Source organism: Polypterus senegalus, chromosome 1 (assembly GCF_016835505.1).
Source record: "Polypterus senegalus isolate Bchr_013 chromosome 1, ASM1683550v1, whole genome shotgun sequence".
Classification (NCBI taxonomy): domain Eukaryota; kingdom Metazoa; phylum Chordata; class Cladistia; order Polypteriformes; family Polypteridae; genus Polypterus; species Polypterus senegalus.
In genome coordinates, this window is record NC_053154.1 from 205,879,414 (window position 1) to 205,906,500 (window position 27,087).

At 37.0% G+C, this 27,087-nt stretch overlaps 1 protein-coding gene across 1 annotated transcript in view; it reads left to right on the forward strand.

Moving 5' to 3' along the window:
• The first annotated feature begins 22,705 nt into the window (after positions 1–22,705).
• The window catches only part of otoa (otoancorin), a 60,147-nt gene continuing 55,765 nt past the window's right edge, over positions 22,706–27,087 (forward strand). Inside the window, exons 1-2 of the mRNA XM_039772641.1 lie at positions 22,706–22,795; positions 24,219–24,359. Of these exons, the coding sequence (XP_039628575.1) occupies positions 22,706–22,795; positions 24,219–24,359 (231 nt within the window). The remainder of the gene's footprint in view (positions 22,796–24,218; positions 24,360–27,087) is intronic.

Below are 27,087 nucleotides of genomic sequence, written 5' to 3' on the forward strand. Positions count from 1 at the left end.
ATGTTTGGATACAAATATAAGAAAAAATCATGACAAAACTGAAATGGTACGTGATGGGTAAATTTTGATGTGATGTTCATGATCAGCACCAAAAAATCTATAAGAAACACCCAACAGTGATCAAGAAGCAAAAACTTAGTCGTACAGATTACACTGCACAACAAAAAAAATTCTTACTCTTTTTTGTCATTTAATTTTTTAAAAGTATTTTCAAGTCAAATGGCTTTTTAATCATACTTAATTGTCCATGGCTTAACATTTATTTATTTGCACTGATATTCACAATTAACTCTTGCAAACAGCTGCTCCTTTTATTCACTTGCTGCCATTGTTTCCAATTTCAGCTTTGCAAATTCTTCAATCAAAATACTTTTTTTGACACATTTAAGCAGATGTATGATCTGAACCAGAAACAGGGAAAGATGTTAATGTCCAAACTGTCCTCACAATGCCTTGACTCTAAGAAGAGCGAGAGCGTGTTTGCCAGGTGAGTGGGTGTCAGTGACTACTTCTAAAGCCAAGCTGTCTGTAATATGTTTAAGATTTTTGGTGTCTTGCTTGTGTAAAGTTTTTTTGCTAAAACTTTAATCACTTCTTTGGTAAGTACAGAGGTCTGAACACTAGAGCAAACTATGGGAACAAGTCTCCTTGTATTGCTCTTCAACATTCTTGCTTTCAGAAACTCACCCTTTCACCTCTATATTTTGAAATCCACTTTTTCCTGGTCATTAATATAAAGAGTTGGAGCTCGCCCATTCAGGATTAGGCCCATGGCAGAAGAAACACTTCAATTCAGCAGCTGTGTTATTGTGTGTCTCAGCATCATATAATCAGTTAATTACCTCCACATAATTTTGAGCCTACCTAATCCAAATAAGGGTAATGGGATTGATTAATTAGTTAAAATATAAAGTTTAAACACGTGTCCATAGTTGAGATTTCTGCAATCCTGTAAAGTGGGCCTACTGAATTTAGTTTTTTACAGAAAACAAAAATTATACATCTGAATGAATATAATTAATATTTTCTTCAATCTTTAAACTTAAGATAACTGGAATGTGGTCTTGGAAATTTTAAATAATTGATGTTTAGATATCCTGTGACATTCAGGCATTGCTCTGTTCATGTATCAAGAGGCCCAAGGTGTGCCATATAAATCACACCTCACACCATTACACCACTACCACCCACTGACATGCCTGATATCCCACGGGATGGATTAATGGACTCAAATCCTGGTTATTTCTTCAGGCTGAATTAGCTGGAAGTGCAATTTATCAGGTCAAATGGCGTTCTACCAATCGTTCACCTTCTACAATTCATGGTCTTTAGCCATAGCAGCACCTTATTACTTTTTGTTGCATATGAAGACCCCAAATTGGAACTTTGGTTGTGTTATTGGCTGCCATACAAAGCACAAAAGAGTGTGCCTTCTAGTTTGCCTCTTTGCCGACCATTGTTTTATTATTTTTATTATTTTGTCACCTGTCTGCCACTCTGCCTAAGTTGAGTCATCATCTGTTCTCCCCTCTCATCAGTGGTCTGGCTGGTTGTTTTTAGGGAGTTTAAAAATTCTTGATCCACCTTTGACATTCAGTGCATGAAATCCCAGAAGAGCTGCTTCACTTAAGCTGGTGTGATGGAATTCCTCTACTGTGTTGCTTTCAGTGTTACTTAATTCTTTATTTTAGGTTATTCTACCACATAAATTGTACACACACAAGCCATTGGTACCTGCCTAGCTGTCACCAGATGATATGGCCTAGCAAATGCTTCAGTCAGCATAGGAGATATAATTCATTGTGAAATTATAAAAATATATTAATATTCAATGTTAATTAACAACTGTAATAAGTTATCTAAAAGCTACAAAGAAGATCTGACTCAAACCTAAATGAATAACAGGCTTAAGTGGTAAACTGATTGTTTTGTTTTTATCTGCTTCTTGGTTAGGGAGGCATCTTGCCCCAGTGGTTACCTTCGCTGGCTCATAGCCCACAGACAGGACTGTCATTTGCAAGTTCTTCTGTGCCACTGTGTTTTTTCCTAATTTATTACCTTTCCTCCCTTTTTCTATTAATAAGACATGTGGAATCACAGCCTATGCTGGCATTATCAGGAAGTCAAGTCAGGAACCCACTTTTGATAGAATAGAAGACCATCACCAGTTATTCTCACACAGACAGCGGAAAACGTCTGACTTGGCAGTTACAATCCCAGTGAGGAAATATGCATGTATATTGCTGTTGGTATAAATGAGCCCCAGTAGCCTGTTTTTTTTTTTTTTTATTTGAAGAAAATAACATTTGTGGAGCCGACCCGGACACAGACAGGCAGACATGTTGTAAATCACCACCACACGTATTTATTTACAATAATTAGGTCACTAAGACACAGTCCAAATAGTGGACAAACCCCAACACACAGTCCTGGCCACACAAATGCCTTTTCTTCGGCCTGCCTCCACACTCCTCACGTGCCTTGTTCTTCTTCCACCCGACTCCAGCCCTGAATGAAGGGAGATGGCCCCTTTTATCCATGACCCGGATGAGCTCCAGGTGTTTCCGACACTCCCCCGTTGGCCACGCCCTAGCGTGGCGGAAGTGCCGGCAGTTCTCCCGGCAGCGCTCCGAGTATCCTTTTAATTCTTCCCCCCAGCACTTCCTGGTGTGGCGGAAGTGCTGAGGTAACAGGTCCCCAAGGCATTGGGGCGCCTCCTGGCGGTGACCACGGGCCCCTACAGGGTGGGGCTTCCATGCCCTCAACCCGTGGCCCCCAAAGCAACCAGGATGGCAGCCCCCACGTGATCCAGGGTGGGCGCAGACCCACATCCGGTCCCTCACGGCGTCCAGGCCGGGTTGTTGCCCCTGGCATCCCTGTCACATTCCATACAATCAAATCTAACTTATACAATGAAGAAGATAACATTAAAAACAATCAATTTGAGCTTAACAAAACAGAATTCAACCCTCACCCAAGAGAAAGAGAGGGGAACTAACAGCAAAAGCAAATCTTTTAAAAACAGCAAAGAAAGGAGAATGTCCTTTCCCCTGACTTAAACGCTTACTCTAAAATTATATTAATAAGATCTTGCCATATTTTAAAAAGTTTTGAACAGATCCAGATTTTTTCCAATTTCAAATAGTATAGAACATCAGTTACCCACTGACATATAGCAGGTAGGCTGAGATTCTTCCAGTCAAGCAAGATAAGTCTACACGCTAATAGTAAGGTAAAGGCAATTACAATCAATTGGTCCTTCTCCACTTTAAGGCTATCTGGGAGTACACCAGACACAGCTATTAACAGATTAGAAGTGATTGTGACACAAAGGCTGTCTGATAGGCATTCAAAGATTTTTGTCCAAAATAATGTTAATATGGTGCCAGCCTGAAACATGTGGCCCAGTGAGGCTGGAGCTAGATTTTAACGCTTACAGGTTAAATCTTACCCTGGATACATTTTGGGCAATTTTAAACGAGATAAATGTGCTTGATATATGTTGATATATAGTTGAATGATTGAATGCCTTGCGTATATGGAGCTAGAGTATGTTCTATGCAAGGCTTCCTTCCACTCCTTTTCTGAGATATTAAGTGAAAGATCATTTCCCCACCATACCCTAGGATCTTTGAAAGGCAGAGACTTTAAGATATTTTCATATATTGTTGATATACTGTCTGACTGACAGAAAGACTGAACAGCATTTCTTCTTGAATAGAACAGGTGGGAGTTATGGAAAATTGGGCAGGTTCCTTTTAACAAAGTTTCTGATTTGAAAGTATTGTAAAAATTATGTTGATGGGAAGTTAAATCTGAAACATAATTGTTCATAAGATGTGAAGACATTATCTATATATAATTCTCTGAGTGTATTAATCCCAGACATTTCCAAAACATTAAATACTGTGTTGGTTTAAGAGGGTAGAAAAATGTGATTATCATGTACAGGTGCATTGAAGTACTTCCTACATTGGTTCCATATTCTGTGTGATATTATGAACAATTGGAGTATTAGTACATTCACAATATTTTGTATTTACTGGGGCACAAATCAAAGCAAATAAAGAAGTACAGCAATATGTTATTTCTATTACAGACCAGACTTGTGTATATACATCAATTTGTGTTAATGTCCAGAGCCTTTGTAGCTTGTATATTTTCCGCCCAGTAATAAAATTGAAAGCTAGGTAGTGCCATGCCTCCTCCTGCTTTAGGACTTTGTAGAGTCTCAAATTCCAAATAAATGAGGTTATAAGTGAGTCTAATTTCTGAAAGAACAATTTGTTATTATGTATGGCAATGCTCTAGAATAGAAAAAGAAGCTTGGGAAGGATTTTTTTCTTGACAGAATTGATTTTCCCTGCTGATGTGAGATGAACTGTACACCTGTACACATCTTATTTGATTTTTTCCATGCTGATAGCAAAATTATGTTGAAAAACACCTTTACATTCACTTGTGATGTTTACCCGTAGGTATTTAAACTGATGCAGTAGAGTTTCTTGACACATTTCTGCTAAATAATTTATTCGCTGAAAATCCTTAGTGTCAGTGTGTCAGAGAGAGGATATGCAGCATTGTTCATAATGACACTCAGTTTTGTTTCAATCCTCTCATTTGCTACTACCTGCAAGGAGTCCAGAGTGTGTCCCATTACTGTGCCTGCCGCCTTACTTAGCTTGTTGATTTGGTGGGCCTCTCCTGAAGTGATGTTTCCAGCTCAGCTAGCCATCAAAGAGTTGTAGAAAATGTGAAGGATGTCACTTCCCAGATTAAAGGAACGCATTCTCCTATGGAAAAAGAGCCTGCTCTGCCCTTTCTTATATAGTATATGTCATGAGATTAGTCCAATCCAATTAAATTAGACATATAAATGTTTTAAATAGGTAGCCACTTAGTACTTTTTTAGTCTTATAATCCTCTAAAGGTGCTTCAAAGTGGAATGACCAACAAATCTGAGTGAAGTCTGGTGGAACCTCCATCCATATTCATCAGACTTCCATGTTCTCAGGGAATGAAATCAAATAAGAGTGTAGGAAATTAATTTTTAAGGACAAGGAAGAGAGAAGGTCCTCAACTAGTTTCTTTTAGTTTTCTGCCTTTACATTCCCAAGAATTTTGCAAAATACATTTTTTTTAGTAAAGGAAATCTGTGTTTTTTTTTTTTTTCATTTTTTACTTTTACACCCGATCAAGACAATGAATAGATAACCCAAACTTGCATATTTCTGTATAAAGAATTTAAACAACAACTTTCTTTCTTTTGTACAATACAAATCTTTCTAACATTCTAACCATACATTTCTGCCTTTTCTGAAGTAATATAAAGAGAGAAAATTAAAATACTGATTAAGGGCAAAAATGTTCAACTAATAAATGATTTTGTGTTGTTTCCACCTTAACTAGCATTAAGAATAAGGAAGACTACAATTTTTCATCCCAAAATATACACCAAATAACATTCTGGGTATGGAAATATACTTATTACATAAGACAAAGATAACATTTTTAACAGCATTTTTCACTGAATGTGATATCTCGTGGAAAGTTCCAATTTCAGAAATGGATTCAGCACACCTAAATCTATACAGTTCGCAAAGTTTTTTGCATGGGAGGATTTTGGTGCAGACCATTATAATTTTATTACATGAGTTTTGCCATGAATCACAGAATAAGGTCACCATAATGGGATATTCAAAGTCACATACTGTATGACCAAAGGGATTTAGGGCCACACATCTAATATTTTACACCTCAGCTCTATTCAGCTAAAAAAAAAAAAACAGTGTTCCCACCATGAAACACTGATAAATTAGGATTATTCATATTTTTAGTGGAAGAGGCACGCCCTCCCCATTTGAACTGAGCTTTTTATTGTACAAAGTGCTTTGGAAGTTGAAAGATGAAGTAAATAAGAGGGGAAGAGATACAGATTAAGATAATATTATGAAATGAATACAAGGAAAAACAAGGTTGCTTGTGTTGAACCCTCAAGAGAGTCTCTTTGCCACCATAAAAGAGATGGGCACCTTATCTAAATTTCACAGTCCTGACTTATCTGAGTGTATTTCCTCTAGGACAATGGGCTTTAAAGTTAAAAAGAGAACACATCATCTATTAGCACGGACCAAATATCACACCCAATATCTGACACCTGCAATAAGTTAACATTTCATTTTTAGTTTGAGCATTCATTTAACCAGCCCTTACTGACGTCTTTACAACTCTACTTGACTTGAATCTTGCAAAGCTCATAATTGTTAAGGTTGAGCCAGCACTGAAAGTTTTCCCTCATACTTGAACGCTGCCATTAGTTTCCTTAAAGCACCTTTATTCAGCAATGTTTACCTAAAGATAATCCATTTCCATTAGATTTATAGAGGTAGAAAATGTAATTTGTCCCCAAAAAGGTAAGACATTAAGTTATTTATTGTGCTCATAAACCAATATAGTTGGCAGATTAGTTTTAGACATAAATGCAGTATTCCATTTCATAAATAAAACCTTATTTGTCAAATAATACCTTTTATGCATTAGTGTGAATTTGGACTTCTCCTTTGTTTCACACTGTCATTTACACAACTTTCAAAAGACTTCACTGAAGTTAATATTGTTTGTTTTCCTTATCACTCTGTAAAAGCAGCATCCATAAAAAAAACAATGACAAGTGTACCATTGTGTTCAATCTCTTGAATATTACGCTTTCACCTCTTTGAAAAAGCCACACAAAAGACAGAATGTATAATCCCAAGGGGCTCAGATGAACCAGCTCTGATAGTTTAGGCACAATGAAGCAAATTTGTTCAGAAATTAGAATTTCATTCTCTAACAATTGTGCTTCTTCCAAAAACAAATTCTGGGAAAAGTTGGCAGAGAGAGAATCTCTCTGCTTTTTTTGCTTTGTATTAATTAATTCAAAAGGATCTGTTTTGTTCTATTCCACATACGGACCTGTCATTAACAATATGCATTTCTCTAGAGCTTAATTACAGATAATAAACAACATAAAGCTTAGTAACAGTTTGTTTGTGCAGTTGATTCATTAAACTAGCAGCCTCTGTGGGGGATCCCTAGAACAGAAAAACGTTTCTTGTCCCTCCATTTTTCTAATCAGTGTGTTTACTTTTGTTTCTTTTCCCAGGCTTGGCGCTCTGGCCTGTTTCTATGACAATGTGGACTCACTGAACAAGAACCAGAGCCAAATCCTGTTACCTCAGATGTCTGGTTGCAAAAATCCTGGAACTAACAAGGTTCTTCCACATTTTATTACATTTTAATTTAAATATCTGACACATAGGCATATCAGACAGGTCTGGGATGCTGCACCTCAAATTAATTTATTTTTAGTAATTAATCAGCAATAATAGGCTTCATTTTTATTTGATCTAAAATTAGGTCAGTGTAAAGGTGTGTTGTCTGTCAATATAGATTTTGCATTTTCTCTCTGTGTAGTTTCCTCCTAAAATATTCCAAAGACTTACATGTTGGGATAATTGGTGACGTCACATTGTCCCTGCACGAGTAAATATGGGTTTGAGTGGAGTGATTCCTGCTCTAACATTTCTTCCAAGATTCTGTTAAAGGCTCTGTCACCCACTGACACTAAAGATGGGATGAATGGGTTTAGGAAATGAACTGATATGCAGCTGGATGGATAAATAGACTGACGGCTCTGCCAAGGCTGGTTTATGCCTTGTGTGTGTGAATCTCAGGAGAGTCTTCCTCTTCCTACAATCTTAAAAAATGAATGAAAAATTTAAAAGTACACCTTCATTACTGATTGTTTGGTGTGTGTTTGATGAACATTCAATTAAGTCTATTGATATCTTGCTACTCTGCGGTGGGCTGGTGCCCTGCCTTCCATCCTGTGTTGGCTGGGAATGGCTCCAGCAGACCCCCGTGACCCTGTGTTAGGATATAGCGGGTTGGATAATGGATGGATGGATGGATATCTTGCTACTGGAAAGATACACAATGATGGGTCATTAACATTTTATTCTTCATTTGTCATTTCTGAACATTGAAAGGCTCTTATCTGTGTGACCCAGCACCAGATTTTCAACCAGTGAGTTGAGATGCTAGGTTATCACACTTCCCCATATTTCCATTATTAGGTTGGTGGGAAAGTTGCTTTTGTACATGTGCCAGCCTACCTAGAGAACAGGAATCACTTTACCTTGGCTTGTGGTTTTCCATTGCTACAGCACCATTCAGTTCTAAACTGAAAGCAAACACCATTAAAAAGTATTATGTGATTCTCACTCCAGGTCAAAGCAGTCTGGGAAAAGCTTACATTCACTGTGGTCAAAATCACAGGTTAGCTGTTAAATTAACAGGATGTTATTGAGCACTGTAAAGTGCCATCATTAATGTTTGGGATATTATGTTTTCCTTGATTTATCCCTCTGCTCCACAGTTTAAAATTACAAATCAAATAATTCAGACGTGATTAAAGAACACATTGCATAATTTCATTTAAGGGTATTTGCATACTTTTGTCTTTTTTTTTTTTTTGCTGTGGAATGCTGGGGGTGTTAAACATATTGATGGGGATGTTATGGCTTGGGCATGCATGGCTGCCACAGGTACTGGCACACTTATCTTCACTGATGATGAAACTGCTGATGGCAGTTGCTCAGTGAATTCTAAGGTATATAGAGACATCCACTCAAGTTCGAGTAAATGCATCCAAACTCAAAGCGCTTAGTGGCGCTTCATCCCACAAGAAGATAAGGCTACGCAAATGAATAGAAAATTCTTGCAAGGTCAGTTACCCAATTTAAATCCAATTGAGAAGACTTCCATATTTTGAAGTGAAAATTAAAGGGGACTAGCCCCCAAAACAAGCATGAGCTGAAGATAGCTGCATTAGGGTCTTAGCAACTATTTGTAACTACAAAGAGGACTATTTCATTTATGTTAGGTAGAATGCCCAGAGGATCTTACTCCTTTTCTATGTTAACTAATGTTGTCTTATTTTAATTTCTTATTTTGTCTTTTATTTTTCTTTTCTTCAGTATGTAAAGCACTTTGAGCTACTTTTTGTATGAAAATGTGATATATAAAGAAATGTTGTTGTTGTTGTAGCAGTGCATCACCAGAACAGATCCTCAACACATGGTGAAATCTATGAATCACAGACTTCAAGCAGTTATTGCATTGAAGGGATATGCAACAAAGTGAAGAATATGACTGCTTAAAAATACACCTGCCATTACTATGTCACAAACATTATGGTACCCTGAAATGGGTGGGACCATGTGGACAAAGTATTGTTATTTTTACATGATGTGACTGAAATGTATGCATATACCCATACATGAAAGTCGCCAACATGCACTTCAATCGTGCCTGAATTGTTTGATTTGTAATTTTAAACTGTGAAGCAGAGGGATAAATCAAGAAAAAACAATGTGTCTTTGTCCCAAATATTACAGAAGGTAGTGTATACGTCAGAAAATGTCTTTCAAAACTTTTATACATGTTACGTTATTATATACAAGCGTAAACATGCTAATGTAAATATAATATGCTATTCTTATGACATAGTTAAAAATAAACCTGCAGTGTGACTTAGCTCTACATATGTCTGTGAATGTTGTGATACAGTAATTTTCCACTTAACATTTTGTTTAGTAACATTACAAACCTAGAAAACAACATATTAATAATAATAATAATTACAATGAGCTAAATACATTTTAACCTGTCTAAATGTTTTATTTATATAGCACCTTTCCCATGCTCAAGGCACTTCACAGAGTCTCAGAAAGAAACAGCAGGTATTTGTAACATTGGATACCCTGACCACTAAAACAGATAGATACAGGATACACAAAGCATTAAGTGGACAAAAAGACAATAAACCAGAGTAAAATGCTAAATTCAATTCTAAAAGAAAGCCTGAACAAATAACATATTTTGTGATATAACACGCGCACAGAAATTATACTGAGCACCTGGACAGAGGTAAACAAAAGAAGGGGCAGAATGTCAAATTAAGTTAAAATCCTCCCTGAACAAATGAGTTTTAAGTTAAGTTTTTAAAAGAATTAATGGAGTCAGCTGATCTACAGTAATTAATTATTAATATATTAATATATAATATTAATTAAATATTGAAATGAAGGCCCTGTCACCCACAGAGTGAAGGTTAGTGTGGGGCACAATAAGTTTGCCAGAATCAGAGGACCTTAATGGGAGAACCGGAGCATAGTGATGGAGAAGGTCACTCATATTTTAGCTGGCATACCCTAAGACATCTGGGATCTAATGATATTCCATAGGATACACTGAATGAGCTCTAAAGCTGATGCTCAACTGACCTGCTGATTAAGTCATTAAAAATTTATATTTTGCATAGCTTTCCTATGTGAGCAATAAATGAAATATTCATTATGATTTATTACAGATAACATATTGTGCATAACCCATGTATTTATATTATTGTTTACATAGCAATTTATACATCTATAAAATAAGCCTGTGATAGATAGATAGATAGATAGATAGATAGATAGATAGATAGATAGATAGATAGATAGATAGATAGATAGATAGATAGATAGATAGATTGCCTGCAGTGGGCTGGCGCCCTGCCCGGGGTTTGTTTCCTGCCTTGCACCCTATTTTGGCTGGGATTGGCTCCAGCAAACCCCTGTGACCCTGTAGTTAGGATATAGCGGGTTGGATAATGGATAGATAGATAGATAGATAGATAGATAGATAGAAAGATAGATAGATAGATAGATAGATAGATAGTATTTTATGTGTCCCAAGGGGGACATTTGACTTATTAGAGATGCTCAATAACAAATATCAACAAATAAACTCTTAAAAACACACCAGAGTGACTAAAAACAAAGAAAACTAAAAGGAAAGAAAATAATTGACTTGGCTAAAGATAAAAAGAGCAAAATGTTTAAATTAAAAAAACAAACTTAAAAGAAGCTATTTAATAATACTTTAAATTATTCATTTATGAAATAATTCAAAGTAATTACATAATTATATCAAACTAGGAAACTGATTAATTTACAATAGTTATTAAAAAGAGAAAGTTCAATAATAGGCCCCAAGAGGAATTAAGCAGTACAAATTATCAATAACACAATATTAATTAATCAACTAACACAGATACTAGATAAAATTAATGAGGCAGCTAAAACAAATAACAAAATAAAGAACGGCAAATTAAATAAGAGTGATTTCATTATAAGCCAAAACATGGATTAAAAACAAGGCCAAGGCACAGGAATAATATTCTAAAGAGAAAATCCTGATACATACTATATTAAAGAACTGTGCAAATGAAACTGTTACAAAATATATCCAAAGACACAAACACAACCTAAATGTGTGAACCATCAATGAAGAGCAGTGAACAACGTGGTCAATTTAAAGTCCTCTCAAGTGACTGCACCCCAAAGAACAACAGCAACTTACTGTGCCTGAGGCAATTTCCCTACTGGCTATGATCTACATTGAAGATATTTAACAAATAAAAGAAAAGGGGATGGGAGGAAAAGCATTTAACACAAAAAAATGAAGCTGAGATAAATCCTGACAGGATCTTTCACAGATCTCATGAAGGATCTCAGAATTTAGAATAATCAGAGGGACACAGGCAGAAACCCAAGGGCATATGGATGATAATTGTAGCATTTAGATACATGTTCAGAATGTGTGAAAATCCTGTTAGAGACAGCACATTACAAAGGGTTACCTTAATATTTTGGGATGGGACTTTGAAATCCAACAATGGTTAGAAAAAGAGCATGGACCCCAGAAATAGCTTTTTACATTTCATATTTAAGAAGTGTGGTTTATCTTTGAGCTTTCTAGTGTCAGCCTTACCTGAAGGCTATGCTAGCGACCACTGACCCTAGAATTGATCTTGGGATGCTAATAAATGGATGCCCCCTGCTAGGCATCATGCGTTGCATTCAGACATACCTATCATTTACTGTTTATTACTAACCATACCTTTCACATTTAGTTTCTTGGAAAATAAAGTTATCCTGTAGTCACTTAACATTTTGGTTCTTGACCTAATATCAGTGCTCACATGTTAATATTTTTGTGTCCTTCTTTATGTGCTTTTTCTGTTCTGGAATTTGTATTTAGTGAAAATTTTGTTTACTGCATTTGTTAATATTTTGATTGTTTGCTCTTTCCACAATACTAAAACAATTAATCTAGTGACATTTCCTTTAACACCCCCTTGTAAGGAGCAGATATACTTTTAAGGACAGCCTGTGTAGAAATAATGAAGTATTAGTAGGGTTTCATACATGGAATAATCAAAGAGCTCTGTCATACCAAAATAGCCAAAATGTTTTAAAAAAAAATTACATAAGCAAAGATCCAATACCATAATTTGTGTCTTATCTTTATTTATAAACAATTTTCCAAGGATTTCCGATGGCTATACCCAGGGTCCCAAATTTAATCCCAGAGGTTTCACAGTAGCTGCAGGTTTTTGTTTCAGCCCATTTACTTAATCAGATGTTGATCCTTGCTGAGAATGTAATTTGTTATCTAACTTAATGGCTTGTCATTATGTTTCAATCCTGATATTCACCCCACCGTATTTCAATTGGGTTACAGTCTGTATGAGTAGGTTGAAGGCAGAGTGTGGGTCAATTACTATAAATATATTGCACATACAATGTTCTTGTTGAATCTTGTGTTTCAGATCATTGCAGATATGATGAAAACTGCAATGGGATCAGAACCCTTAACAGCACAGATGTTGAAAATCCTGGGAAACACAACAAAGTCATTATCTGTCAGTCAGCTGTGCAGCATAAATGGGAGTGATATTCGAAATAACATTGAGGACCTTGGTAAGATCAGCTGGACCAAAGAACAATCAACAGCCTTGGTCCAAAAATACATTAAGGAGGTCAAGGTGAGTAGAGTTGTGTGCCATAGTTGCATTTTCCGCTGAAGTAAGTTTAGACAAATATGTTAAAAATGATTGTCATACAGTGAGAACACATAAAATGAACAACAGCTCTTTCCTTCAAGGATAAAATTCATTGACCCAATGAAAACCAGCTTGAAGGGGTACATGTAAGTTCAGGTTCAAACAATTCATACTCCCCGAGAATAATTATTAAATTAAATAGAATCAAAAAAATTAATGGTTAACAATGGCATAAAAAAGGTTCGCCAGGATTAAAATTTACATAGATTTAACGCTAGAATTACCAGAGCCTACGAGAAAACTCGTAAATCCGGTCCACCTTAAATCCGTTCGCACCTCTCCGCCAGTGTCTTTTGTCCTGTAAATGTGTCGATAACAGCAAGCAGCCTGCTATCCCATCCCCCCCCGCCCACTGCTGCAGTTCAATTCGCAAAGAAGTTTGTCAGTGCTCAGTGTTTATCTTGGAGTGAAGTGCTGGAGCTTTATAGGGTAAAAAAGTACATCGTCATTTGGAATACATACATTTCATGTGTGTTCAGTGTCATCAACAATCTCTGTAAAAACGTTAACACAGAAACGCTTTTCATGTTTTAGTAATAATTGACAAAATGTAGACATGAAATGTATAATGTGTGAATCCTGAAGTACAAATATCAAATAAACACTTTCACAAAAGGTACAAGTATAACAGAACAAGTGCACTTTTATTCAAGAATATAAATGAAGAAAAAAGAAAGCAGGTTACGGAAGGCGGTTGATACGACAGCTTGCATGGTGCAATGCTAAGAACTGCTGCCTTCCAATCAAGAGGTCGCGGTTTGGATATCAGCTCCTTCCCAAATTTACCATTTTGAGTAGTGTGCTGCTCTTATTGTTTATATTATGCAATAAAAACATGCATTTGATTTTTTACACCCCCTCTTTATTTAAAAACCGTGTCAGATCTTGTGCGCGAACGAAACTAGGAAAACTGTGGACGTGGATGTGAGTGTTGTGTGTGGCTGAGAATGACTGTGGATGTGATTTTTTTTTATTCAGTTTTATTCTTGAGTGTTCCTGCTCACACTGAATTAGTATGCACCTTCTGATAAATGATGTCAAAGCTGCACTGACAAAAAAAGAGAGACTTAGGTATATATGACATTTGGAATGATTCATTTTATAATCCAAATGTATTGTACTTTTCGGAAAACGTCTTTGCACTAATGCAACATTATATTCATTTGCATACGTTCATGCAGTTGTAATCATGACATGAAGCCTGAAGTCCAAATATCAAATAAACACTTTCACAAAAGGTACAAGTATAACAAAACAAGTGCGCCTTTATTCAAGAATATAAACGAAGAAAAAAGAAAGCAGGTTACGGTAGGTGGTTGATACGCCAGCTTGCATGGGGCAGTGCTAAGAACTGCTCATTCCCAATCAAGAGCTTCTGGGATGGATGCTGGCAGCTTCTTAAGTTTACCGTTTTGAGTAGAGAGCTGCTCTTATTGTTAATATTATACAATAAAAACATACATTTCATTTGCGTCTGTAACAGCCGCTGTAAATATATAGTACTTGTCAAAGTTAATGTCTTTTTTTTTTTTTTTTTTTTTTTTTAATTTTATTACAATCAATACATAGCAATCAAGTTTTTACAAAAAAAAAGAATTATGCTAAGAACAGATCGATCCCCACCCTTGAGAGAGAGAGCAAGCCAAGCGGTGTAAAATTTAAGGCTTGTAAAAATACCTAAATCAACAAATTCTCTGTGCTTTATAAACTCATTTCAAAATATTACTGATTAGATCCTGCCATGTTTTGAAAAAGTCTGCACAGATCCTCTAACTGAGTATTTGATTTTTCCAATTTTAAATAATATAACACATCAGTTTCCCACTGACTTAAAAGAGGAGAGTTTGGGTTCTTCCAGTTTATCAGAATAAGTCTGCGTGCCATCAGTGTAGTGAATGCAATCACAATTTGTTTGTCCTTCTCCACTTTAAGCCCCTCTGGAAGAACCCCAAACACAGCTGTTAATGGGTTAGGAGGGATTGTGAGTCCAAGACTGTCTGAGAGGTAATTAAAATTTTTGTCCAGAATAATGTTAATTTGGAGCAGGCCCAGAACATGTGACCTAGTGAGGCTGGGGCTTGGTTGCAACGTTCGCAGGTTGGATCATGCCCTGGAAACATTTTGGAGAGTTTTAGTCGAGACAGATGTGCTCGATATATAATTTTGAGTTGTATAATTCTATGCTTTGCGCATATGGAGCTTGAGTGAATTCTCTGCATTGCTACTTTCCACTCTTTTCTGATATATTAATTGAGAGGTCATTTTCCCAGTGTCCTCTTGGATCTTTGAAAGGAAGGGATTGTAAAAGGATTTTATATATTGTAGAGATGGAGTCTAACTCCTTGAAATTGAGCAATAATTTTTCCAGCGTGGATGAGGGTGCAAGATGAGGAAAATCTGGAAGGTTCTGTTTAACAAAGTTCCTGATTTGAAGATAGTGAAAGAAATTTGTAGCTGGAATGTTAAATTTGGAATGTAATTGTTCATAGGATGCAAAGACGTTGTCTATATAAAGATCTCTAAGCAAGTTAATTCCAAATTTTTCCAGATATTAAAACTGCATATGTTTGTGAGGGTTGAAAGAGGTGGTTCTTTTGCAGGGTGCCACAGAAAGAAGCTTCTCCGTCTTAAAATGCTTTCTACATTGGTTCCAGATTCTAAGTGAGTGGAGCACAATTGGGTTATTAGTGTATTGCCGATAGCGTGTGTTTATTGGAGCGCAGAGCAAGGAATACAAAGAAGTACTGCAGGATTTTACTTCTATTGCGGTCCATGCCTGTGTATGTTCTTCTATTTGTGTCCAGGTTCTTATCGACTGTATATTTGCGCCCAGTAATAAAACTGGAAGTTAGGTAGAGCCATGCCACCTTCTGCCTTTTGTCTTTGTAGGGTCGCTCTTTTGATGCGTGGATGTTTAGAATTCCAAATAAATGAGGTTATTGTTGAATCTAATTGCTTAAAGAACGATTTATTAATGTATATTGGTATGTTTTGAAATAAAAAGGAGCTTAGGAAGAATATTCATCTTAACAGTGTTAATTCTTCCAGCTAGTGTGAGATGAAGGGTTGACCATCTATGCAAGTCTTGTTTAATTTTTTCCATGCAGACGACGAAATTTTGTTGATAAAGAGCTTTATGTTTACTTGTGATGTTTACCCAGGTATTTAAACTGTTCTGCAATGATAAAAGGAAGGGTGTCTAATCTAATATTATATGCTTGCGAATTCACGGAAAGAGTACACTTTTATTCAGATTAATTCTGAGACCAGAGAGCTTTTGAAATTCTGTGAGTGCTGCTAAGACTGCAGGCACAGAATTTTCTGGGTCCGATATATACAGTACCATGTCATCTGCATATAATGAGATTTTCTGTTCCAGTCCTTCTCTGCTAATCCCCTTTATCTGATCAGTATTTCGACAATGTATTGCCAGTGGTTCAATGGCAATTGCAAACAGCAGTGGTGACAAAGGGCATCCTTGTCTTGTGCCACGTTCTAGTTTAAAGTAGTCTGAGCAAATGTTATTGATGCAAACTGAAGCTTCTGGGTTAGTATACAGTAATTTAATCCATGCACAAATGTTGGGCCAAACCCAAACTTCTCCAAAATAGTAAAAGGTATTTCCATTCAATCATGTCGAATGCTTTTCTGCATCCAATGATAATAATATTTCTGGGGTGTTTGATTTAGTTGGTGAGTATATTACATTAAACAGGCGTCGAAGATTTGAAGATAAGTGTCGGCCCCTAATAAATCCAGTTTGGTCTTGTGATATTACGAGGGAGCACTTTCTCCATCCTTCTAGCTATGATTTTAGAGAGTATTTTAACGTCGTTATTCAGAAGTGAAATTGGTCTGTATGATGCACATTGTAATAAGTCCTTATTTTGTTTTGGAAAGACAGTGATTAGTGCTTGGCTTAAAGGTTTGTGGAAGAGATTGGTTATCTCTGGCTTCTGTAAATGTTGCTAATAGGAGGGAGCTAGCTGAGCGGAGAATTTCTTGTAAAACTCTGCAGGGTAGCCGTCAGGGCCTGCTGCTTTTCCACCTTGGGTGACTTTATAGCATCCAGTAATTCTGATAATGACAGAGGTTTATCGAGTTCCTCCACACTAAAAGCGTCAATTTGTGGTATCTGTAATTTATCCAGAAATGCATTAGATTGTATATTGTCTTCTTTAAACTCAGTAGTATATAGGGATTTATAGTAGTCTCTAAAAGTGTACATTATATTTTTGTGTTCGATGATTTTATCTCCGTTAGTGTTAGTAATTACGAGATTGCGTTGCGTACATCTTGCTTGTGAATTTGTTGCTAAAAGCTTATTAGCTTTCTCTCCATGTTCATAATAATGATGTCTGGATTTGTAAATTAGTTGTTCGGTTTCTTTAGTTGTCAAGAGGTTTAATTCTGAATGTAGAGCCTGCCTCCTCTTATGTAGAGTCTCGCTTGGTAGTCTGGCATGTTCTTCATCTATTTTAGTAATTTCGCTTTTTATCTCTGCTACTTTCTTCGCTTCGGATTTATTTCTGTGGGAAAGATATGAGATAATCTGTCCTCTTAAGAAGGCCTTAAGAGTTTCCCAGAGTATTCCTGCAGAGATCTCAGGGGATGTATTTGTCTCTAGAAAGAATTCAATTTGTTTGGATATAAATTCAGTACAATTCTCGTCAGCTAATAGAAGCGGATTGAGGCGCCATCTGCGGGGTGAGTGTATGGGGCTTAGTAATTTCAGCTCCAAGATCATCGGAGCATGGTCTGAAATAACAATAGCATCGTATTTACAAGATTTAATCTTAGGCAAGAAGTTATTATCTATAAAGAAGTAATCAATCCTTGAGTAGCAATGATGTACTGGTGAGTAGAAAGAATATGTTCTTGAATTTGGGTTTAAAAACCTCCAGGGATCTGATAAGTTGTGATCAGTTATAAACTTTGTAATTATCTTTGCGGTGTTAGTTGCCGTTCCCCCTGTGGAGGAACTCTTATCTAAAAGTGGATTTAGAACACAATTAAAGTCCCCAGCCATTATAAGTTTATGAGTGTTCAGATTGGGAATGGATGCAAATAAATTTTGTATAAATTCCTTATCATCAACATTAGGTGCATAAACATTTATCAAAATCATTTTACAGTTAGATAAGTCTCCCATGACCATCACGTATCTCCCTTCAGGATCCAATACTACATCTGATGCTACAAATGGTACTGTTCTATGTATGAGAATGTCTTTTTTTTAGATTTATTCTCTCACTCACATTCACACTCCCACAACACCTTCCTGCCCCCCCAAACCCTGACGCTGTTTTCAGATAAGGACGTGTACTTGACTGGAAATAATTGTGCATGTCAGTAGTGTTTTGAAACAAAGGAACTGGAAATTACAGGGAATTCTCAGATGTTTTCCCAGTCTCGCTTGCGCACAAGATCTGACACAGTTTTCAAATAAAGAGGAGGTGTAACAAAACAAGTTTGTACCACGCCTTTATCTGAAAACGGCGTCAGATCAGGGGGGCGGGGGGGATTTTGGTGTGTGTGAAATCTTGAATCTTGAGTGAGAGAATAAAACTCAAAAAAAATCTTTGACAAGTACTATAAATTTACAGACGCAAATCAAATGTATGTTTTTATTGTATGATATAAACAATAAGAGCAGCTCGCTACTTAACATGCTAAATTTGAGAAGCAGCCTATTCTCGAAACTGAGACCTCTTGATTGAAAGGCACTAGTTCTTAGCATTGCACCATGCAAGCTGTCGTATCAACCGCCTGCCGTAACCTGATTTCTTTTTTCTTCAGTTAAATTCTTGAATAAAAGTGCACTTGTTTTTTTATACTTGTACCTTTTGTGAAAGTGTTTATTTGATATTTGTATTTCAGGATTCACACATTATACATTTCATGTCTACATTTTGTCAATTATCACTAAAACATGAAAAAAGTTTCTGTGTTAACAACGTTTTTACAGAGATTGTTGATGACACTGAACACACATGAAATGTGTGTATTCCAAATGACAATGTACTTTTTTACTAAAAATTTCTTTGAACCTAGCTGGTGAAGGATGTCACAAAGTTGTCCGTCGCCCAGTTGTCTTTTCGCCGAATTGTCTGTCGCCCAGTTGACCCTGAACAGGGTAGGTGGACTGGCGAGGCAAAACTGGTCCCTGACGTGTGTGTGTGTGTGTGTTTACCTTGTGATGGACTGGCTTCCTTTCCGGTGATTCTTGCTTGGTTAGGTTTCAGCTTCTTTACATCCCTGCTCTGGATAAGTGGGTTCAGAAAATGGATGGATTGATGGAGAGTTAGAGCATATTTTATTTTTTATTTACTTCATCAAAGAGGTACCTTTAAATTAAATATTTTGTCACAAGATGTGTGTGGCAGCACAGTGAGATTTGCTCACCGTACAGCTGTTTGTACAAGAAGGATATTCAAGCATAAGATGCAGGCACACAGACAAACGTGTGACTCTGTGGTTGATTCAGTCACTGAAACTGACTGCTTGAAAATCTGTTTTGGCAACAGGAGTGGACATTTGACATGTAAAAGAAAGTACTGAATACAGAATTTACAAGCTGAAGTGACATCTTTCAAGCTAAATGTGGAACAGTAAACTAATCCATAATTTATGTAGCACAGGCTAGGTGACATGCAAGAAACAGTTGCTTAAGTAGGATAAGTTAAATTGATTAAATTGATATTTGATGATTATTATTATTACATGATTATACTAGCTGTGACCTTAAAAAATTCTCCTTGCACATTTCTTTTGATAACATAGTGTTATTATTAGTCTATTAGGGTAGCCAGCAGCCCCGCCCCCTTAAACTCCACCCATGTCTGTAAACACTGGTGCTAACTCAACAGCACATTGAGTGCACTTACATGTACATAAATAACTGGGTTAAAATGGATAACCTGGTTAAGGCATAAATCTCTGTTTACATGTGCAAGTAATCTTCTGGAGTTCAAAATATGTGCATCTTGACATATAGCTATTTGGGGTTGGGCTATGTGGGTAGGGGATTTTAGAGTGCCCCTTAATTTTCAAAAATGGTGTGATTAAGTCCTACAAAGTACTTCGTACATGTGCTTCTTTCCTTACACCCAGTTCTTTTGAAATACTAATAATGCACATATTTTTACATTCAGTAAGATAAGTATTATGTTAGGTTACTCATAATGTCCATTACTTTTGGTAACTTTTGCTGCTCTTGAGATTGTGTTCCTGAGTTTAGCACTATACATTCAACTTGTCAACATAAATTTAGCTATTTCTGAAATATTAAGACAGATTATTTCACCCAGTTGATGGAATAATGCAATCCCCTGAAAATGTATCTCTGGAAATGCATTTTTGAAAAATTCCTCCCATTCCTGCTGAAAGTGTGTGCGAAGCAAATACATGCAGAGACTACAAAATCCTTAACAGTAACCCGTTTAATGCTTTCATGGCTGACATAATTGGGTTATTCGCTGATAAATTTACCTGGAATATTTAATTTAATGTTTCAATACATCCTCTTAGGGGCGGCACGGTGGTGCAGTGGTAGCGCTGCTGCCTCGCAGTTAGGAGACCCGGGTTCGCTTCCTGGGTCCTCCCTGCGTGGAGTTTGCATGTTCTCCCGTGTCTGCGTGGGTTTCCTCGGGCTCGGTTTCCTCCCACAATCCACAGACATGCAGGTTAGGTGGATTGGCGATTCTGAATTGGCCCTAGTGTGTGCTTGGTGTGTTTGTGTGTTTCCTGCGGTGGGTTGGCACCCTGCCCAGGATTGGTTCCTGCCTTGTGCCCTGTGTTGGCTGGGATTGGCTCCAGCAGACCCCCGTGACCCTGTGTTCGGATTCAGCGGGTTAGAAAATGGATGGATGGAATACATCCTCTTTCACCTGGTCCTCCTTTTCGCTAGCAAAATAAGGTGGATTTTCATGAGCAATAAAATTTTCCAGGTTTTCTTTGAAAAATTATGAAATTCTGGTGGATAAGATAAAATAGACACTCGAAACTCGTTTACAGTTTCAAGAGGTTGTGCCAGCTGCAGTCTTCAGTATCCTGGTAGTATGAAATCATGCTTGAATTTGGTTCTGTCTGTCCACAGAAATGCACACCAAACAGTAGCCAGTATCAGCGTGACATGATCTGCAGATCTCAACATCCTTTGGGTACTGTAAACTTCCTTCAGAGTGCTAGTGCTAACAAGATTGGGAAATAAGAAAACATAAAACAAGATTGGGAAATAAGAAACAGATTTTTAAAGAAATTTAGCTTTATTGAAATGACCGTATCTGATACTGAATGTATCCTTTGGAGTGTCGGCACATTTGTTTCAGTTGCAAATAAAGGTACTCTTGTTCCTGAATCACACATGGAAACAGCAAAACATAAAAAAAACATTCAAAATAGTGAATATGTTTGGTCGATGATCATAAACTTCATCATTCATTGTGGATCCAGTGAGAAGATCATTTGTGCAGCTGAAGGAACTTTAGCATTTAATTGTGTAAAATATCAAAGCAGCTATAAATCATTGTGCACGTGAAAAACAAGTAATAGTGAAGTCAGTGATTTCTCCTCCTGCTGTTAAAACTGTGATAGACAGAATGGCAGGCATTCCTTTTCGTAGTGTGGCTACTAATGCATGTAATCGGATTTCAGTGTGGAAATGTTTACCCTAATGATTCGGTATTTTGATAGGGAAAGTAGTGGAATACAGACTAAACTTTTGAACAATCAAAGGAAACCAAGTTATTTCACTTTATGTGTAAGTATCACTCAGAAAGGTTGGCCTTGTATAAAAGACTTTTGCTTTTTCAGGTGATAGTTCCACACATAAGAGCTGTCCAGCGGAGCTGCTGAATTGCAGATGTGCAAAGGTCCACAGCTGGACCCTTCTCAGTAATTCAGGTGTACCAATGAGAACTCCACCAGGAGAATGCTGCTCCCCAGTGTATGTGGGGAATATACACTATCTATCTATCTATCTATCTATCTATCTATCTATCTATCTATCTATCTATCTATCTATCTATCTATCTATCTATCTATCTATCTATCTATCTATCTATCTATCTATCTATCTATCACTAGATACAGTATATAGAAATGAGTGGAAAGAAAGGCAAGTTTTACATAAGATGTCCTTTTTCTTCGACAATGGTAACCCTGGGTTTCTCTAACCACAATAACGGTTTACATTGTATTTTTGAAACCAGGTTTATCGTTTAAAAAAGACTAATGTTTAGTCCAGCTGCTTTGTGAAGGATCTGCTTCTGAAAGGGGGTGTTGTATTTATTTATAGGTAAATGAAGATTGAATCAATTTTCTTAGCACTATAAGACCATATAAATTGTTTTTGAGAAGATCTTGCTAAATATTTAAGATTAGAAAATGATGTTTTTGCTGTTTCGTAATAAAACTTGTCTTTTCCATTTTGACTCCCCCCTATCCCCCCCATCATTTAAGGGCACCCAAATATTTAGTATAGTGTAGATTAATACAATTGATAAATAATTAATTAATATGGGGAGTATGCCAAAAATCCTAATAACAGTGCAAATAATATTAATGGGCATACTAGAACGATTCACATATTTAAGGAGAAGTCTTTAAAATCAAAGCATTTTGATTTTGGTCTTCCAGACTCCCAGCTCAAGTGACCTAGCCAAGATGGGGAAGTTAATCAAAGGTGTGCCTTGTTCTGTGATTCAAAACATGAAGGGGGACCAACTTTTCAATATAGCAGGATTGGAAGACAATGCCCAGGATCTCTCCCCTGCTCAGAAAAAAGCATTCATAAACACAGTGAGTACTTTTTGTTTTGCTGACTTAATGTGTGGATTACCAGCATTATTTTAATGGTATATGGGTAGTGCAGTGGTTAGCATTGGTGCAAGAGACCGAGTTTGATTCCCAGCTCAATCGTTTGTGTGAAACTTTATAATCTCTCTCAATGTCTATGTGTGTTTTGTTTTTTTTGGTGTCCTTTAATTGGCTCTACAAGTGATTTGGGGCTGGTGCTCACTGCAGGATTGGTTCCTGCCTGGTACCCGATGTCGCTACTTTAAGCTACGAGTCCCTCGAGCCTACATTGGATTAACTAAATTTGAATTGCAAATGTCTTAATGGCTTATTCTAATAGTGCTATAAAATGAGAGAAACTAAGCTCTCCATGAAGATGCCCACAAGGCAACTCAGCTCATAATTACTTAATAGTATCTTAAAAGACCTTAACTTTGGCTGTCATTATGCATATTGACAACAAAATTTGGCAGTGCCATTGTTGTCTACCTAGGCTGAAGAAGTTGTTTCTCATTAGATACAGAATACAGATTAGGCACCAAATTGTGAGAGATGTTGGTTTGAGTGAGAGAATCATCTCTGCTTATAAATGTACTGCGTTGAATGCTGTCCATAAAGATGGTGCCTATCGGGACATGTAGTATTTAATTCATATTAGTCATTGGTAAAGTAATAAACTGTGATCTTGACTTTCATTATTTTAGTGAAGGATGTAGTTTAGACCTTAGAGGTTGGGATTGAAAAAGCATCATGCACAGGGCCAGGTGGCCACCAGTGGTTTTGCATGCTGAAAGGATATTGTTAGTGTGGACAGTCCACCAAGAGACTTTTAATTTTATATTAGTTCTTCCACAAACAACAATGGTTAAACATCAAGTATAATTGTGGAATTCCTAATCAGACATAATAATGTTTTTGGCGAACCCCCAGAATCACTGGTGGTATTGTGCCACTGAGCATCTTGGCTGTAGAGTAGTGTGACTGATAGATAAAAACAAAATCATGTTTATTACTTTCATGTTTTACTGAAAGAAAATAAAAATTCAGGATACAGACTCTGAAATTTCCATTTGCATTGTATCAAACCAGTCAAAACTGTACTAGTAATCAGGGAAACATTTCTGTGTGCACATATCTCTTGCAATTAACAACATCCATTTGAATCCAAAAGCGGAACAGTTTCATATCACTGCATTGAGTAGGTGGGAACAAGCATGTGACCTCAGGGCTCTTTTTAATGTTCATGAGCAGTGAGAAGCTGTCAAGGCATTGTCATGCACTGTCCTGGGGTGCAAAGCATGCATGCTGTCCACAGAAGAGTACCTTCATGTTTTCTCTGACTCATTCGATCTATGCCAGTTTTCGCACAGCTCCCAGCCAAGGGCCAGCTGTCTCTGACTACTCACATGTACTTTTCACCCAACAGATTCTGAAGAATGTGAATATTTCCACTGTACTCCAGACATTTTCTGGCCCCTTAATCTCCACCCTGTCTCTGTACACTATACAGCAAGCCAACATCAACGCAGTTGACAGGATAGTGGGCAAGAACTGGACCAAATGCCAGGTGAGTCAGAAGCTAGAATGTCTAAAACCTTGCAAGTTTTTATTCTAAGAATTATTTAAAGATTTAAGAACTGTTCTTTAGTTTAAAGATTTGTAGGAAAGTAAAGTCAGCCATCAGGGTTTGGAATCACACATACATAACTAAAACAGAACACAGGGATTTCGTTGGTTGTTAATTTTGCACGTAATGGACAAAGCTAATGGAAACAAGGTAATTCAGTTCTGTTAGTCATCTAAGGATCATAATAAGGATAATGTGGGCATCAACCTGCTGCTGCTGTGTTAGCACTGTTGCCTCAAATCCCCCAAATGTCTGCGTTCAAACCATAGTGTAATCACTTTATCTCAATTTTTCCATGTGATAGTCTCGTTTTCCTTCAATTTAACAAAGCCTTCAATGTTTAACTAACTGATGACTCTAAACTGGCCTGCTGTGAGTGAGTGTGCCTTCCAATGGACTGCTGTCTCATCAAGGCCTAGTCTTTCCCTTGCATCAGTGCTGCCAGGACTCTTGCCCCCACAAACATGTAATTAAGTGGGTTTAAAAATATTGGAAAGATGGAACTTAGAGGGCAGATATTTTCACCAATGGATGATAAATGTTTGCAGGGCCATATATAATTGATTGTATCTGACATGCTGCAATCTCAATGGTCTAAAAGGTGCACCTCACTGTTTTGTTATAATTAATTGTATGAAAAGAAATAGCCAGTGTCTTACATGCTAAAAAGAGTTTGCTGAACACAATCCTGGGGACAACTTACCAAAGTGTATACAAATTGTCAGCATTAGTGATGTCCAAAAGAAAGAAGTTTCAATTTTACGTTAAAGTTTTCCAAAACCATCACCAAAAATTGTTTACACTATCAATTTTGCAATTGCAAAAAGCAAAACTCACTATCAGAATTTAAAAAGTTTTTTGGGTTAGAAAACAAGAACTATTGCTCCCTAAAGACATTTCCATGGCTACTTATGTTCTTTTCTGCAGATATGGCAGGTAGTCACTTGCTCACCTTTAAAATGCTCTGTTCAAATAACTAAACGAAAGGTATAATGATTATACGCTACCACCCCCAGAGCTGCAATACAATGAGTGGAAAAACTGGGTGACCAACACTATGTCCCCCTGATCTCACATCAGAATACAGAAAAAAAAAAAATATATATATATATATATATATATATATATATATATATATATATATATACATATATATATATATATATATATATATATATAGTATATATATGCCTCGCAGTTAGGAGATCCGGGTTCGCTTCCCTGGTCCTCCCTGCGTGGAGTTTGCATGTTCTCCCCGTGTCTGCGTGGGTTTTCTTCCGGGCGCTCGGTTTCCTCCCACAATCCAAAGACATGCAGGTTAGGTGGATTGGCGATTCTAAATTGGCCCTAGTGTGTGCTTGGTGTGTGGGTGTGTTTGTGTGTGTCCTGCGGTGGGTTGGCACCCTGCCCAGGATTGGTTCCTGCCTTGTGCCCTGTGTTGGCTGGGATTGGCTCCGGCAGACCCCCGTGACCCTGTGTTCGGATTCAGCGGGTTAGAAAATGGATGGATGGATAGTATATATAATACAATACAGTACAATTTATTTTTGTATAGCCCAAAATCACACAAGAAGTGCCGCAATTGGCTTTAACAGGCCCTGCCCCTTGACAGCTCCCCAGCCTTGACTCTCTAAGAAGACAAGTAAACTCCCAAAAAAACCCTTGTAGGGGAAGAAAATGGAAGAAACCTTGGGAAAGGCAGTTCAGAAAGAGACCCCTTTCCAGGTAGGTTGGGCATGCAGTGGGTGTCAAAAAGATTATAATCCCACCCGCAACACTTCCAAAACACAAATATGAATATTACCCCAGACGTATAATACAAACAAACAAAGACAATAATAATAGTCAATCACTGAAAGTCAAATTGTTTTAAATAGTTTTAGAGAATAAAAGACAAAGTAAATGATTTGGGGCACCTGAAGGTGAACCCCGTATATTGTAAAAAAACAACAAAAATGAATTTAGATCTATCAATGAACTGTCTTTAAAAGTCCCAGTGCAGACTGAAGTCAAGATGTTTTCTTCCATAGAACATACAGATGTTGGTTCACTAGATTGTCCTGAATAACAACATTAAGGCTACATTCCATGTTTCTTGCACATCTTTTTAAAAATTCCATTTTTTTGTTCATTCTACTCATTCTTTTACAAGAGAGCTTCCTAGTTAAGCTCCACTCCTTCCTATTCTTGACTGTTTGGACCACGTTCAGACTTTTCTACCTGTAACACTTGTTTTGCATCACCATCAAGACCATGAATTCTACTGTAGTTGTAAAAAGGTGGCATTATAAAAACAAGACAAAAATGATGCAGACACTTCTGACTCATTACACATGCACATACAGTGCATCTGGGAAAGTATTCACAGCGCATCACTTTTTGCACATTTTCTTATGTTACAGCCTTATTCCGAAATGGATTCAATTCATTTTTTTCCTCAGAATTCTACACACAATACCCCATAATGACAATGTGAAAAAAGTTTACTTGAGATTTTTGCAAATTTATTAAAAATAAAAAAACTGAGAAAGCACATGTACATAAGTATTCACAGCCTTTGCCATGAAGCTCAAAATTGAGCTCAGGTGCATCCTGTTTCTCCTGATCATCCTTGAGATGTTTCTGCAGCTTAATTGGAGTCCACCTGTGGTAAATTCAGTTGATTGGA